General features: G+C 45.9%; 1 protein-coding gene across 3 annotated transcripts in view; it reads left to right on the forward strand.

Annotated features, from left to right (window-relative positions):
* SHISA6 (shisa family member 6) overlaps positions 1-18,000 on the forward strand; it is a 251,811-nt gene that overhangs the window by 117,358 nt on the left and 116,453 nt on the right. For 2 of the 3 annotated variants that reach the window (XM_061141081.1, XM_061141082.1), the window contains exon 3: positions 10,577-10,672. The exons of the other annotated variant lie outside the window; for it this stretch is intronic. In XM_061141081.1, the coding sequence (XP_060997064.1) occupies positions 10,577-10,672 (96 nt within the window). The remainder of the gene's footprint in view (positions 1-10,576; positions 10,673-18,000) is intronic. 3 annotated transcript variants of the gene reach the window in all.

The raw sequence follows: 18,000 nt of genomic DNA on the forward strand, positions 1-18,000 counted from the left end.
CTGGAGTGGGTAGCCATTTCCTTCTCCAGGGGATCTTCCCCACCCAGGGATGGAACCTCTGTCTCCTGCATTGGCAGGTGGATTTTTTCACCACTGAGCCACCTGGGAAGCCTATTGCCATGGTTACCAACCTGTAGTCCAGGTTCTGCCCCCACCCCCACCCTGCTTGCAATTCTCTTTCTTCTGTATTTGATGAGATCCCTTGTTTTCCTAGGGCCCAACGATAATAGAGTGAGAAGCACCAAACCAAAAGTCAAGGTCAGGGGTTCGTTTCCAAAGTTGTCTACCAGTGTGACCTTGACAATGCCTCTTTCCCCCTCTCTCTGGCTTACGTTTCTTCTTTTTTCCAACGAGAGTATCAGGCAAGGTGGTTCCCATACTCTTCTGGCCATCTGGAATTGCTTACCTCAGCCCTCATAGTGGTGAACACCCGGCCTTCACCAGCTGGGCTGCACATCTGGCCCCCTCCCCAGGTCTCCGGGCTACAGAGTCAGCAGAGGGAAGATGCCAGAGGGAAATCTTCGGGTTTGCCTGGAGTATTTACCGACAGCTCCGCTAACTGCACAGACTCTGGAGGAAACGGCCCCCATGTGCTTATGTGAGCAAGCTCTTGAATTGTCACATAAAACAAAGCAGTCCCAGTAGCTGTTCTCCAGAGACTTTTAAACTAGTAAATAGTCGTTGTCAGTGCAAGCTGCAATTAGACCTGGCCTGCCCCCAGTTTACACTGGTAGAACGACCTCAGGGCCACTTTATTCACTCAACCAAAGGTGACTACGTGGAGAATGCAGGCCTCTGGGCTTCCAGCCCCAGATCCCTCGTGGAGTCGTGGGTGTGGGCCCTTGGGAACTAGAAGAGCCCTAGGATTTCCTGGAGGAAGAGCTCTCAGGCCAAATAGTAAAGCTCAAGCTCTCTGCAGTCCTGCCCTTGACTCTCTCTGTCCTGAGGTCAGCTTGAGGCACGTGCAGAACAAGAGGACCCCAGGGAGTTCCCTGCAGGGGATAAAGGAAAGACCACGGTCTCGACGTGAGTAGCAGCTAGCTCCCACATATTGAGGCTTATTGGTGCGGAGAATCAGACAAAACGATTGACACACAGGATCTCGTTTAATCCTCACCACCCTCCTGCCAGGTGGGTACTAGTGTCTGTGTTGGATAAATGCCTTGTCATTTACACAAGGAGGAGTGGCCCCTTCTCACTTCCTGGTCCCTATACTTCTTTTTATAAATGACATTTATTAGAGGTGGTTTTTTTTTTTTTTTATATGAGGAAGTACAAAGAGAAAAACAAAGAATGGCCCATGATCACACTCCCTAATACCAGATAACCTCTGTCAATAGTACAAAAATAAAAATAACACGTATTTGTGTTTAGGAAATTCAGACAGTAAAGAAAGTGATAAAGCTCAGAGGTAGGGACTTTCCTGCTGGTCCAGTGGCTGAGACTTCGTCTTCCAATGCAGAGGGTACAGATTCAATCCCCGGCCAGGAAGCTGAGATCCCATATGCCTCGTGGCCAAAAAAACCAAAACATAAAACAGAAGCAATACTGTAATGAATAAAGATGTTAAGAAGTGGTCCATATAAGAAAAGTCTTTAAAAAACTCAAAGGTAAAGACATCCCTTCCTTCCAAACTCTCTCCCCAAAGGAAGGAAAGTTTTAGTATTTTGGCTTCATGATTATTTGCAGAAAAAAAATTTTTTTAGTATAAAGCAGCCTACCTGTAATGGGTCTCTAGATAGACTCTCTGTGTATAGTATTTTCATTTTTACTTTGTTGTGTTGTTTTCCTTTAGTCGCTGAGTCAGCTTTTGCGACCCCATGGACTGTAGCCCTCCAGGCTCCTCTGCCCATGGGATTCCTCAGGCAAGAATATTGGAATGGGTTGCCATTTCCTTCTCCAGGGGATCTTCTCCTGCATTTGCAGGTGGATTCTTTACCACTGAGCGACCTGGGAAGCCCATTATATAAAAGGAATGATACTGAAACATTGCCCTACCCTTTGTTTTTTTTTTTCCTCCACTTTTTGTACCTTAAAGCTCTTACCACATCAGCATGTAATGCAGCCGTCCCTTATCCTTTTTAACAGCTAGGTACTGTGTACTATTCTATCACTTGGATTATTCCCCCTATTGACAGAAACTACTGTGATCAGTGCTTCACAGTCCTACCTGGGGCTTCATTGGTGGCTCAGTTGGTAAAGAATCTGCCTGCAATTCAGGAGACCTGGGTTCGATCCCTGGGTCAGGAAGATCTCCTGGAGGAAGAAATGGCAACCCACTCCAGTACTCTTGCCTGGGAAATTCCGTGGCCAGAGGAGCCTGGTGGGCTACAGTCCATGGGGTCACAAGAGTCAAACACAACTTAGTGATGAAACCACCACCTGTCTAGCCTAGTTCATATATTATGGAAGAACTTGAGAGCATACATGTAGGGGAAAGTCCTAGCACTGAGATACTGAGTCAGTGGCCTGTCCTTCAAAGAGACATCACTAATTTATCCTCCCACTGGAGGATAGAGCTCAGTGAGAGAGCTCATTCCCCCAGCACTGAGTCTTGTTGAATGCTTCAGTTTTGCCAGATCAATTTGTTGTGTTTTTTTTTCTTAAAGATAGCTCATGTTTTGATTTGCAGTTTCTTAATGATGAAAGTGAAAGTGAAAGTTCACTCAGTCGTGTCCGACTCTTTTCAACCCTATGGACTGTACGGTCCGTGGAATTCTCCAGGCCAGGATATTGGAGTGGGTAGCCATTTCCTTCTCCAGGAGACCTTCCCAACCCAGGGATCGAACCCAGGTCTCCCACATTGCAGGCAGATTCTTTACCAGCTGAGCCACCAGGGAAGCCCAGTTAATGATGAGTTAGGGTTAATCACATTTTTATATCTCCATTGACTTTTAAATTTGTTTTCTTTTGGGGGGTAGGGTAATTTCCTATGCGTATTCCTTGCTCATTATCTCTAGTATATTTTTATTATCATTATTGTTGGTGGTTATGATTATTGATGGGCTTCCCAGATGGTGCCAGTGAGTTAAGAACCTACCTGCCAATGCAGGTACATGTAAGAGACGCGGGTTCGATCCTTGAGTTGGGAAGGTCCCCTGGAGGAGGGCATGGCAACTCACTGCAGTATTCTTGCCTGGAGAATCCCCATGGACAGAGCATCCTGGTGGGCTATAGTGGTCCATAGGGTTGCAAAGAGTCGGACACGACTAAAGCAACTTAGCACGAACACAGGCAGGATTATTGATATGATGAAGCTTTTCGTAAGCAAAGGGAAACCCCTTTCTCACACATTCAGCCCTAGGATATTACATGTGTTTTGATGTTGGTCTATGGCCTGTTTTCTGTGAAGAAGATCAGCAGTGACGTGGCTACAGAGCAGGGTCCCAGTCAGCGCTGTCAAGCTTCCTTCCAACTTCCAGAGACCAGCTCCCCCAGACGGGGGAGCTTCTGAGCAAAGCGATCCTTTGCAAGCAGGCTCTAACGATGGAGCACTGTTCCCCCGATAAAGGAAGCTACTTCTAGTTTTATTTTATCACAGTAATGTATTTTATTGCCCCATTTGCATACCAGATTTTCCAGGACAACTCCAGTATTACTCAAATTTATTTCTGTCAGTAAAGACAATTTGTTAAATGTTATGTATAATCTAATTCACCAGTCTTTTCTTAATGAATTTTTAGATTTGTGTACCATATAGATTACAAATAAGCACATCCATGATTTTAGAAATTCTATAGTTTTACTTCTTACTTGAGAGATTTCATCATCAGGCAGCTTTTTTTCTTCTCCTAATGAAGACTGGAGGATATTTTAGTCTCTTAGTTTTTAAAAACTGGAAATTCTTTGTTTCCTTTATTGTTGGAGAATAATTTGGCAGTGAATTAAATACTTGGGCAACAGTTCCATCTATGTATCTATCCATCGTCTATATAATCTGTGTATTCATCCATCACCCATCAATGGGTCTATCTATAGCTATCTTAGAAACAAAATAAAATAATTATTTGAGTCAGATATGTCCACAGAAGTATCTGGTTTCCTGATACCAGTATTTATCACATCCAAGAATTTCTTGGTACTTATATAACACTACATATGCATATATTTAAACAATGTAGTGATGTGTTATATGTTTTATTTTTTTAATTATTTTTAATTGAATAGTAATTGTTTTAAATGTTGTATTGGTTTCTGGTGTACAACAGCGTGAATCAGCTGTAAGTATACATATATCCCCTCCCTCACACACCTTCCTCCTACCTCCCCCATCCCATCTCTCTAGGTGGTCAAGAGCCCCAAACTGAGCCCCTGTATCATGCAGCAGCTTTCATCAACTATCTGTTTTACACGTGGTAGTGTGTTTATGTTGGGGTTTCCCAGGTGGCTCAGTGGTAAATAAAGAATCCACCTGCCAATGCAGGAGATGCAGATTTGATCCCTGAGTCGGGAAGATCCCCTCCCGAAGAACATGGTAACCCACTCCAGTATTCTTGCCTGGGAAGTCCCATGGAGAGAGGAGCCTGGTGGGCCGCAGCTCGTGGGGTTGCAAAAGAGTCAGACACAGCTGAGTGACTGAGCACACACCGTAATGTACGTCAATGCTCTTCTCTCAGTTCATCCTGGGCAGGAATAGAGATGCAGACATAGAGAACGGACTCGTGGATACAGCAGGAGGAGAGGGTGTTGCAGGTTTTAAAACTCTCTCTATGATGTCATCCTGTTTACCTTCAGCTAGTCGAGTGTGGTCCTTAACACTGCAAATAAGAATGCTCCATGTTGATACTTAGAGCTCTGGTTCATTTCGACTGTGCAGAGTTGAATAGGGTTACATTATGTGAATATACCTTGATTTATCCCAAGAGTTCTTTCCCCAATTTATCTTTATTAGAAACAATATTGCTCATGAACATCCTTGCATGTATCTCCTTATGCGCACATTTGAGGATTTATCTCAGGCACAGACCTGAAGGTGAAATTGCTGGTTCTATGGTGCTTCTATCATCAACTTTATTAACCGTCCCCAGGGTTCCTTCCAAAGCACTTGCACCAGTTTACACTCCCACCAGAAGTGTGCAAGAGTTCTTGTTTCTGCCTCTACATGCCCAGAGTCCCAGGAATTTTTATTTTTGCCAGTCTACTGGGTGCAAAATGTTACCTCATTATGGTTTTAATTTGAATTTCCCTGATTACTTTTGAAATGGAACACCACTTTATGCATATTGGACCTCTGGATTTTCTCTTCTGTGACTTACCTTTTCATCTCTTTGGCCTGTTTTTTCTTTTTTGCCTATTGAGTTGTTTTACTTTCTTATTAATTTGAAGTTATTTGTGTATTCTGGGTATTAATATAAACATATGTTTCTACCCATTGACTTATAGTTTCATGATTGCTTTTGAAGTATCATAGTTTAACTCTTTCTGGTTTATGAATGAGCATAGATTTTATTTTCATTACTGGTTAACACAGAAGTCTCAAATTGTTAAAGTTCAACAAAAAGAAGTGTACCTTTGCTTTTAGAAGGTGATTTAACCAGAAACAGATACAGACAAAGAAACAAACTCAACAAAACAAGAAAAAACACTTCTTGAATTTTTTTTTATTGAGGTATAATTGATATACAAAATTATATTAGTATTTGACATTTGTATATAATACACTGCAAAATGATTGTTATAGTAAGCCTAGTTACCATCTGTCACTGTGCAAACATAATACAATATTATTGACTACATTCCCCAGGCTGAACTATATACCCCCATGATTTATTTATTTTATAACTGGAAGTTTGTGCTTCTCCATCTCCTTCATCCATTTTGTCTCTCCTCCATCCTCTCCTGTCTACTGAAGTAATGGTCTCAAAAGTCTTTAAAAGGTTGCTTCACTTTCTGTAGGTTTAGTGTTTTATGAAGTTGGTTTGCATTTCTCCCTTTTTTTCTAAATGGCATTTCACTAGTGTATATATCTAGATATCGATCCTTCTAATATATGTCTGATATTTGACTAAAGATTAAAGTCTTCTATCTGCTCAAAAAAAGTCTATTAACTTTTAATTATTGCTTCTGAATTATCCCTTCTGTTTCTCTCCTGGGCATCTTATATTAAATAGATAGTAACTTCTAGGGTTGTCCTTTTTTTCCTTATCTTTTCTCCTGTCTTGTCTCTCTGTCCTTACCCACTGAGCACCCAGTGTATCTCTCTCATTGGAACTGACTTCACCAATTTCTTCAGTATCCATACGCTTGTCCCTATTTACAACTCAGGCAAACAGTCTAGGTTACTTTGTTTCACTCCCATAGCTGTGGGTGGAATTTAACCAGTGCAAAATTCTCATAAATTTTATTGAGGTTATCATTCAGATATTACCTCATTTCCCCCCTCCTATTTTTTATAGCACATCTCTTTTACAGAGAAACTTTCTGTTTACTCATAGCTGCTTTCTTTTTTAAAAAAAAAAAAAAGAAAAAAATATATGTATATATAATTTATTTACTTCGACTATGCTGAGTCTTTGTTGCTGCATGTCGGCTTTCTCTTACTGTGGGGACTCGTCTTGCTGAGCACGGGTTGTGGGTCTGCGAGCTTCAATAGTTGTAGTGCACAGGCTTAGCTGCCTGGAGGAAAGTGGCATCTTTCTGGACCAGGGATCCAATCTGTGTCCCCTGCCTTGGCAGGTGAATTCTTAACCAATGGACTACCAGGGAAGCCCCACCTTTGTGGGACCTGATCCGGGGCTGTGTGTGTGTGTGGTGTTGACATGTGGGTGTGTATCCATGCTACTTGAGTGTGCTCACAGAGCGCCCCCTAGCCTCTGCTTGGAGCTCTGCTGAGTATAGGGTCATTTCTCTGGAACTGCAACTTGGGCAAAATTTGTGCTGCTGTGGCCTTCACCTTGATGCCCAGCAGGAGGGCACGGACTTGGGGTCAAGGCTGCAGAGAAGAAGAGCGATTCCTGTGGGTCCTGGCTCAAGTCTCAGAGAAGAGTCACATCTACACTTGTTCAGACTGAGGGGTGAGCTGGCTTGGGGAGGGCTCTAGAAAGATTGTGGATGTAGAGATGGGTATACCTGGTTGGGATCCAGGGTCTGCCACTGCCTAGCTCCATGAACTTAGAAAACTGACCATTGTCACACAGGGCTCTTGTGAGGACGAAATGAAGCCAGGTGTGCAAGAGAGAACTGACAAGAGGTTTGGAGTCAGAAGACCAGGATGCTCTGTGGAAAATCTAAAAAGAAATGATACAAATGAACTTATTTACAAAACAGACTCACAGGCTTAGAGAATGAGTTTATGGTTGCCGGGCGTAAGGTTGGGGGGGAGGGAGAGATAATTAGGGAGTTTGAGATGGTCATGTACACACTGGTATATTTTCAATGGATAACCAGTAAGGATCTACTGTATAGCACAGGGAACTCTGCTCAATATTATGCGGCAGCCTGAATGGGAGGGAAGGTTGGGGGAGAATGGATACATGCATATGTATGGCTGAGTCCCTTCACTGTTCCCCTGAAACTATCACGACATTGTTAATTGGCTATAGTCCAATACAAAATTAAAAGTTAAAAAAAAAAAAAAGACCAGGATGCTAGTGATGGCTCAGTCATCTTCCAACTTCCCACCCTTGGCCTCAGTTTTTCTACCAATAAAATGGGAGAATAATATTTTAATACTAGAGAACTTACAATGCAGTAATGATTAAAACTTTAAGAAAATCGTGTATGAATGATCTTTGTAAACTGCATAATGCTACAGAATGTTTGCTCTTGTGTCACACAGATGAAACCATGTTTTCAGAGGCTCTGTCCCTCTGTCTGGCCCACAGTAGGGATTGGGTGATTGAGTTGGCTTTCAATCAAGCTCAGCCCCAAAGCAGTAAGCTGCACTTAGCCCTGAGGGACCTTGTTCCAGCTGACAGATTAGAATGATTTCAAGTAGCAAAGGTACTGTTTTATGTGCCATCTCTCTCAGTATTGAATTGCTTATCAAAAATCTTATTTATAAGGAGCACACAAATAAACCAAACGCTGCAGGATGTATCAGAGGTTCTGAATTAATGAGGTCCAAATTTATGAGGGTTCGGAATTGCTACTTCCATTTCTTACTCTTCTGTTGTTGGGAGGGACAGTGGGGGGAAGTAACTTGTTACAGGACAAGGGCCCCCCTCTCCTTGGGGCTTGTACTGTACCCCTCCACACTCCCTCATCCTTCTCTCCTTCATCCCTCAATGAAGTTGCATTTTTCCGGGATGAGAGTTGGGTTTCTGGAGTCGTGACATGGCTTGGGATACGGGCAGAAGCCTCTTAGTTCAGCTCCAATAATTCTTTTCTATAAAATTCTGGGTTGTGACTACAGTCTTTTACAGCCAGAAAGTTCCTCATGGAAAGCTGTGTGCCCCAAGGAAGGAGGTATTTATTCCAGAGTGGAGGATGTTATGGGATACAGTGGTAAAATTCTTTTATATTCCTGATACACTTGGAATATGGATCTCAGAGTCTGGACCTTGGACTCAGCAGCAGCAGTATCATCAGGGTGATGGGATAGAGATGCAAGCTCTTGAGGCCCATCCCAGATCAACTGACTCAGAAATTCTGGGGATGGGGCCCGGCAGGCTTTAACCTGCCCTTCTGTTTTTTTCTAATGCACACTCAGGGTTGAGACCCTCTGATCTGGGAGAAGGAAGAAACTGGTCCAGCCAGACTCCACTCTTCAGAGGAAGGATGCTGGAGTCCAGGACCTAAATAGAGGGTGGGGCAAGGCACCCACAAGGACTCCAGCAAGTGCTCATTGCCGCGCCCCCCCAACCCCATGAGCAAACTGAACTTCGGTGGTTTATGCGTTTACTCTAGGACAGTGGTTCTTCTTCCCTGTGTGAAAATGTTAGTCACTCAGTCGTGTCCAACTCTTTGCAACCCCGTGGACTATAGCCCGCCAGGCTCCTCTGTCTATGAAATTCTCCAGGCCAGAATGCTGGAGTGGGTTGCCTTGCCCTTCTCCAGGGGATCTTCAACCCAGGGATCAAACCCGGGCCTCCCAGATTGCAGACAGATTCTTTACTGTATGAGTCACCATGAGAACCATCTGGAGACCGCCTTTTAAAAAAAAAAAGAAAAAAACACCTCCTGATCAACTGAATCAGAATCCCCGGAGCAGTGTCAGGACATCTGTATTTTTAAAAGCTTCTGGATGAATCCAACATACCTAATGCAGAGGATGCACTGCTAAGAAAAAATGTCATTTAGGTTATCTACATTTATTGTACATTTTTCCATTAGAAGTGTATTTCACCTATTGATATTATAATGACATGCTCATTATAGGAAAAAACTTGGAAAATGCAGAAAAGCTGAAAGGAGAGAAGAAATAAAACTCACGTTCCAACTGTCTAAAGGTGGTAGTCGGCATCAGTGTGTTTTCTTTCAATCTTGTTTTTTTGTTGTTGTTTTAAACTACACTGGTTTGCATTTTTTACAGAATTGTGGTCATACTTACTATAGTATTTTCTTCCACTTTTTTACTTAACTTTACATCTTAGGTAGTCTTCTCAGTGTTTAATTGTTAAGTACAGTTTTTAACATGCTCTTGTGGCAACATGACATATATGTGGCTTTCTCCACTTTCACATGTATATACTTCAAGATGGCATTTAGAGAGGTCTTTCTTTGTTTATAATGCCTGTACTTCAGGGGTACTGTGGAATCCTACATCAAATGTCAGAAGTAGAACAGTAACTATTTTTCTCTTTGCATGTCTTCTCCCAGGGTCTAAGACTTTTCTTCACCCCAACCCCGCAGGTAGATGGAGAGAGGAGGCTGACGAGGGATAAAATCTTACTGCAGAAAGTTGAAACATAAAAGCACATAAATATTTTCCCAGTGTTTCAGAGCCACCGCCCTACTTGTCAGCCTCGGTGACGTTGGATTTCCTCCTAAGCCACAAGGCTATAGTTCATAGGATGAGGTATGATTCATAAACATACACACACACAGAGCATTTCAATCAAAACCACATTTCTATGCTTCCGGAAGAAAGAAACCAAAGGAATAAGACAAGAAAAAGAAAGAAGGAGGCTGGGACAAAGCAAAGGATGGTAGGACAAGTTCAGTTCAGACTGAAGTGCGAATGTGCTCAGTCAGAAATGCCAAAGTCAAGCCCTTTCCCCCACCTCTGCTTTCAACATAAGCTTCCCGGAACTTTCTTCTTTGTTGCAGTTATATGTGCGTGTATGTGTGTGTGTGTGTGTGTGTGTATGTATGTGTGTGTATATATATATATATATATATATATACACACACACAATATATATGTGTATATATTTAAAATTTTAATATATAGAGTATGTAATATATATATTATATATGGCATACTTCATATATACTTTATATATTTATAATATATATTATATATAAATTTATAAAATAATATAAATATATATCTCTTCCTTGATTGCGTCTACTTTCTGACTTAGCTGCTGATTTGAAATTAAGTTCACCGCCATTGCTGAGTGAACTGGAACAGCAGCGTTTGTCTTGTCGGTGTCATGGATGCGCCAGGTAATTCTGCCCCGTCTTCTTACAGGACATTATGGGAAGGATGCTTACCGAAGTGGAGGACCTGATCTCCATAACTTCATCTCATCTGGATTTGTCACATTAGGAAGAGGACACACGAAGGGTACAGTGGAAACCATTTTTTACTAAAATACAGAGGTTGCCTAGGGAACCCCGATCTGAAAGGCGAAGACGGTGTGGAGGCCTGAGGCTGGTCCGGGACAGGATAAGTGGGGTGGTTCCATGGCTGCTTACCCTGATGACATGCGTGGCTTCACAGGTGTGACTTTAGAAGGCAATAATAGACTCCCAAGAGGCATGCGTCCTGCCCCGCCCATGGCATGGAGCAGGACACAGATGCCCGTGGCTCCCCGTGGGAGGGGACCACAGGCGGGAAACACTGCTGACGGTGCAACGTGTTCCTTCTCCTCTTGGCTATTATTCCTCTTCCGTTTGAAAGCCACATTTAGTACATCGATGTCAATGTTCTGTCCTGGGGGGTGTTGAAGCCGGCATGCATGTCGAGAGTTTCAGTGTCCTAAGTGTGTCTATGTAAACTCTCCGTGATGGGGACACGAAGGTAGAGGTTACACAGACCTTCCAGCCGCAAGCTGAACCCTAACATGGCGTTTCTGCTGAGCTGCTTTATGACCTAGCCGACAGCTTGCAGAGCTTCTGTGCAGGGGGTGTGGCATCCTCGATCCTGTCTTTTGTTTCAACAGAGTTCTACTAGGCTTGTGAGCATCCTGTCACACCAAGAGTAACTGGATCCCCAGCCCTTTGATTACCTTCCTAACACCTGTGTACTGTGATAGACAACTGTGAATTCTGTTGTAGGGATGGTGTATCCCTGTCTTCCTCTGAAATATGTGTTTGTTCCAAGTGTGAGTGAACAAGGAACTTTGCGATTTTTTTTTCTTACATTCCGTGCACCCGATTTTTAAATTCCCTCTGTGATGTTTGTTCATCCTATAGAGAAAAAAAAAATCTGTATCTGTGTATGTATTTTCTGTTGTGTCTCTTTGTGTCTAAATAAAGTTTATTGAGGATTCAGGTGGCATTTGTGGCTACTGAGAGTTGCAGAATCAAATTGGGACCAGATGACTTGGGAAGGGGTTTTCCGGTAAAAGACACAATCCTCGACATCCTAGACACACTCATATCAACTCAAGGCTGGGATCTGTGACCTCCGTGTCATCTTCTTTGGGATAAATACCCATCACTCTGCAAGAAATTAGAAGGGAGCATTTTCCACCCATAATAAACATTTCTTATCTCACATAGTTTCTGCGGGTCAGGAATTGGGGAGCAGCTCAATTGGGTGCTTCTGGCTTGGGGTGTCTCGTGAGGTTACATTCATACCTGCTTCCAAAGATGCTGCTCAAGGCCCATACATCCTGCCTCATGAGGATGGAAGGGCTGAGGTGGCGTGTGGGTGGTGGGTCAGTGAGACCCACATGTCCTGAGCACTTGGTGAACGATGGCTCTTTCATAGAAGACACATGTTGCAATAGAGGAAGCCATAAAAAAGAAGATGGGTCAAAGACTGACACCACACTGTAAGTCAATTAAAATGGTAATATATATAAAGTATATATACATATATATGGCATACTTCATATATACTTTTTTTTTCTAAAAAAAGAAGACAAATCAGGAGTTGGAGCATTTACTCCAGATGAGTAGGGTCTGTCCTTCCAGAGACAAAGTTCAGCCTCCTTAGATAATTTTTCAAAGTCTGTCTCAATGAACACACCTATGGAAATCCTCTGCTATTTGGGCGGTTTGGTTAAAGATCTCAAATAGGGTGGTTCTTTTTGAGTCTGCAGGAGAGAGCCCCACGTGACCATCCTGTATTACTATGACCTCCACCAGGGTAGCCCAGGCCACACCAGGCCTAGAGTCCTTCTGAGTGGCAGTGACCACAGGTACACCTGTGCTAACCCGCACTGTCCTCAGTCCTTTCCACCCGTGTGTGTGTGTGTGTGTGTGTGTGTGTATAAGAGAAAGATGGACAGATAGATGCTTTGCTGACAGATAGGAGCCTCAAAGTGAGTCCCCTTTGGAGGAGGCAGGCACTGCTGCCCAGGTTGGCATGTAAGCTGAGTGCCTGCTGCATGCCAGACACTCCTCTAGGCCTGAGGATGCGGCCAATAGACTTGCATGCCAGAGAGAGCTGACCGACATAAAGGAGTAAATCTACGAAGCATGTCAGGGACTTAAAAGCTATGGGGCAAAATGAGGCAGGGAATGCAGGAGGAGCTGCAGCTGTTGAAAAGAACATCCAGATGCTCGAGAATAAAAGTGGCATTTGAGCAAAGACTGAAGGAGGTGAAAGGTCAAGTCCTCTGGAATTTGGGGGGAGAGTCTCCCAGGTGGAGGGAACAGCTGCCCACTGCCCCCACCCTACCAGCTGGCACAGGGACAACTGTGAGGCTGGAGCAGATGGGGCCGGGCTGTGGGCAGGAGGGGGTGAGGTCAGAGTGGGGCTGGACCACGCAGGGCCTGGGGACCACTTGCGAATCTGGTTGCCACTCCAGGTGGAATGAAAAACGTTAACACTTGTGACCTGAGGCATTAGGAAAACGATGTCAGTGGGAGGACCGGGGTCTTGGCAGAGGCTGGGGCTGATGTGAATTCAGTCTGGCTTCATATTAAGTTTTGGAGGCTTCTTAATCAACCATGTGGACAAATTCAGGGGAGATGTCCTGGCTGGGGATGTAACTATGGGAGTTTCTGGTACAGGAAGCCGGACGCTGGGTGACATGGGTTCCCCAGGGTGCGTGAGGCTTCCCAGGGGAGCAGAGGCTCTGGGAAAGAGATGAGGGTGGGGAGATGAGGAGGGACCTGCAGAGGAGACCAATCAGGAGTGGGCAGCCAGGAAGCAAGAAAAGCAGGGCTGGGTGGTGTCTTGAAAATCAAGTGGGGAAAAAAAAATTCCATGTTTCTGGGAGAGAGTCATCAGCTGTGATAAGGTGTGAGAGGTCAGTGGAGATGAAGCCTGAGAAGTGACCACAGTGTGACCCACAACGTGGAGGTCACTGAGCTTGACAGGGGCGATTTGGGGAAGCCCTTCCGACTGATGGACGCAAGAGAGAATGACTGATGCCTGCATTGTGCTGCTATAGGATCTGAGCAGACTGAGCGATGGGAAGATGAGGGTTCATTACGCTCATCTCACTATTCGGGGAGATGTTTGAAATGTTCCCTAATAAAAGTTAAAAACAATTGTGAAAATGATCTTTAATTATTTAAAAAATGGTGAAGAGGAAAAGGAGACTGCAGGTACAGACAACCCTCTAGAGTTCTAAAGTGAAGGGGAGTGGAGAATGAGGGAGGAAGCTAGAAAGGAGTGTGATGTAAACAGAGTCTTCTTTTTTTGATGTGGGAAATCACAGTACATGTGATTTTCATATGCTGATAGGAATGGTCCAGTAATGAAGGGCAAATCGATTATGCTGGAGTGGGAGGGATGTATTTCAGAAGTGACATCTTTAATAGGCGAGAACAAGTGGCATCTGTCACCCGGCAGGGGAGGGGCTAGCCTTGTCTAGGAGCAAAATCTGCCCAGAGTCTCAGATTTCAGGTGGGGTGTTCAGTCACAGATGCACGCAGGTGGGCATATATGACCCCTGCTCAGTGATGCAGGAAGCAGGGTCATCCAGTGTATTAGCATGACCAGACATCCCAGTTTGCCCAGAGCTGTTCCAGTTTTAGCTCAGAAAGGCCTGTATCCTGAGAACAGATGAGGTCAGTTTGTCACCCTTCGTGAGGACGTGTGAGCAGGCGCAGCCTGTCTGGTTTCAGAGCATCTTCCACACCCAGCTCTAGAGCTCAGAGAAGGGGATGAGGATGCTGCTGCCTGGTGCTGGTACCCACACAGCCTCAGAGGCCTTGAGATCCCCCTCAACAAGATGGAGACAAGGCCAGAGCCCTGTGGGGAGCATCCCAGACCCATGGAAAGACCCTGGATGGATTGCTTCATTCTGTCCAGATGGCATTCCCTGGGATTAGGCTGGGAGTGGCCATTCCTGCCGCCCAGCACACTCTCCATGGGGTCTGAGGCAGAGAATAAGGCGAGGTGTGTAAATGCTATGGGGGTGGGGGGGTGCTGGAGCTGGTGCTGAGATCAGAGCTGGAGAAGTGACCAGCCTGATGCCAGTTTTGGGGGGCTCAGCAAGGAGGGCAGTGGCAGAGGTGGCACCTCAACTGCTCAACCCCCAAATCCAGGGAGGAAGAGGAGCAACAGTGGCCAGGGGCAGGGGCTCGGGGGGAATTCTAGAGGCCGGGCCAGTGGTACCTACTCCCCAAGAAGAGAACAAGGCCAGATATGGGTTCTAACTCACAAAGGCACAGGTGTCAGCCAGTGAGGAGTCTGGGTAAAAGGTCTACCAGGGACAAAACATCAGGGCAGGGAAGCAAGGACTAGAGCCTTTTGATCAGTGTGATGGGTGGAGGCAGGGCACAGGAGGCGTGAGCTTCTGCCGATGACAAGGCCTGAGGGTAACGGTGGGAGTGGGTGACTGGATGAAGCGGCAGGTCAACTGCAAGAGTCCTGCTTCAGCTCTCCGGTTCTGGGTGGGCTTTGTGGTCCTCCACCCCCAGCACTGTTCTGCTGGGTTGTCTGCCCCCAGCCCTGGTCTGAGCCCTGCTGCTGGCCTGAACCCCAGGCACGCATGGCCCACGCTCACCCCTCCCACCAGCCCATTTTGGTGCTGCCATGGTTGCCTGTAACACAAAGTTTGAAGTTAGATCTGCTCTTCTAGAAATGACAGAACAAGTGCATAGGCCTCTGCCAAACCAGAGACCACCACCACCACACCAGGATCTGACCACCCTGTGGATTGTGGCCAGGAGACCCCTATGCCATTTGGCTCCAGAAATCCAGCTTAGATATTTCCACACTCTGGGGAGCCAGGGGAGCAAGTGGGCTTGACTACACCAAGGTGTTTGAGGGCTGGACTCCAAGCGCTCCCAAGGCATCCGGTCACCATGGAAACAGTGAGCTGGGAACTATAGTGAGAGAGAGAGAATGAAAGTGGGCCCGGCTTGCACGGAGATTGGCTTCTGGGAAGCCAGCACCACCTGGGAGTGTTCTATCCTGTGCCTCTTCGTAGGCTGGGGGATCCAGGATGAAGTGGGAGGGGGCCAAAGGACCTCTGGAATTCTGGGCTGAGGGCAACAAAGCTCTAAGCTGCGTACTGATGGTTCTGATTCCCCCTCTTGGTTTCCTCTGCCTGCTGACTCCTGATTAACCGCTGAACACTGGGAACCAGGCCTCCGTGTGCTCAGCTTTACTCGGGTGCTTTGCTCGCTCCAGGTCAGCACACACAGACCTCCTCTAAGCCTCACACTCAGGGAAATAAATGCATAGCATCAGTGTGCTACCGTGTTTCTTAGAGTGGAGCCAACCTCACCTGGTGGCTAATTGGTCAGAATTGATTGCATCAGAAGCAAGGATGGATCTGCCTGAATGTTGAATCTGGCACTCACCCAGTGAATCCCTTTCTCAATGCAACTACTGTTCAGACAGAAGAAAATAAGACAATGCAAAATCCAGGGTGGTCTTTCTGAGAGCTGTTCAATGGACCACTTCCACTTGCGAACTTAGCTATTTTGCCTAAAAGCAGCTTTTCCAAAGAACCATCTTTTCCAAGTTAGTCTTACTGACAAGCACACTCCTGATTCTCCAGGCAGAAGTAATGGCTCTATGTCCCTCCTCAGTGTGGCCCAGGACTCCCTCTCCACTGAGACTAGTTTTAGCAGCAGTTAAAGCCTTGCAAATCAATCTGAGAAGCACGGTGCCCTGGGCCCACTTCCTGAGCTGCCCACAAGTCCACCTCTGAGATGGGACCACCAGTTTACCACTGAGAGACTCACTCAAGGCATCAAGATGTCAGTCCACAAGTTTTCCATCCTTTTTAGGGCTGTTCTGGGCTTCCCTGGTGGCTCAGATGGTAAAGAATCCATCTGCAGTGCAGGAGATCTGGGTTTGATCCCTGGGTTGGGGAGATCCCCTGGAGAAGGTAATGGCAACCCACTCCAATATTCTTGCCTGGAGGATTCCATGGACAGAGAAGTCTGGCGGGCTATAGTCCATGGGGTCGCAGAGGGTTGGACATGACTGAGCAACTAACACTTTCACAAGAGAAGTTCTTAGGTTGAAAGTATCACCAATTCAAACTAACTTGGTAAATGGTGACACAGAGAAAGATTCCCATCCATCAGGCCATTGGCTGAGTCCTGTACGATACGTGTCTGCGTTTAATGCTTGTCTGTGGGCACTACAGTTGGCCTACGCAGGATGCATGGCCAGTCCCTTGGGACAGTCTGCTGGACTGATGTAAGGAGAAGGGAGATGTTACAGAACCAAGGAGAAGGACGCACTGTAAATCTTGCCTTGGGAGGTTTCATCTCTTACCTGTATGGTGTTCTCCTCCAGGGAGAAGTAACCCAAGTAGAGCTAGGTCTTAGTCTCCACCAGTGGGACAAGAGAGAAGTCTTACTGGTACACTGGGGTCAAGGAAACATCCCTCACTCCTTGGCTTCTGCCAGCCTGACTCCTGTTCTGCTCAAACAGGAGGAGGAGGAGGCATATAGGACGCCTTTAGCACCCTGACTCTTAATAGTCTCTTTCAACCTCATTTGGAGAAGGTAGAAGGTCAAGGGGGCTTCTCCGGTGGCTCAGACAGTAAAGAATCTGCCTGCAGTGTGGGAGACTCAGGTTCGATCCCTGGATTGGGAAGATCCCCTGGAGAAGGGAATAGCCACCTACTCCAGTATTCTTGCCTGGAGAATTCCATGGACAGAGGAGCTGGCAGGCTACAGTCCATGGGGTTGCAAAGAGTAGGATACGACTGAGTGACCTTGAGAGAGAAGAAAAATCAAGCTCTTTGTTTGCAGAGGCCAGCTGGCCCAGCCAGAGGTCTTGCAGCTCTGGGCTCCGTTCTTATTTTTCAGTCTCCTGCTGGTGCCAGATTCAAGGTTTCTCTTGCCGTGACCCGTAGCTCAAGATGACCCCAGGCCAGTACAGTCTCTTCCTGGCACTGGTCTTGGCACTGACCGGTCATCCAAGTTAGGAATCTCCCCTTCCCAGGAGCCAGCCCTTGGCAGTGGCTTTCCTCCCTCTCTGCTGCTCACTGCCAAGAGTCTTAGGAACCCTGACAGCTAAGCTGTTGGGCCGTCCAGTCCTGGAAATGTGGTGGCAACACGATCTCTGCCAGCTGGAGTCTGTCACCAGAAGAAGATAGTTCTCAATCAACAGCTATCAGGACTTCATGGCAACTGTATATTCCTAAAACGTGAGGACTGCTAATTAGGGCTTTCCCAGGTGGCTCAGTGGTAAAGAATCTGCCTGCAGTGCAGGAGACTGGGGTTCGATCCCTGGGTCAGGAAGATCCCCTGGAGGAGGAAATGGTAATCCACTCCACTATTCTTGCCTGGAGAATCCTA

Source organism: Dama dama, chromosome 5 (assembly GCF_033118175.1).
Source record: "Dama dama isolate Ldn47 chromosome 5, ASM3311817v1, whole genome shotgun sequence".
Lineage (NCBI taxonomy): Eukaryota > Metazoa > Chordata > Mammalia > Artiodactyla > Cervidae > Dama > Dama dama.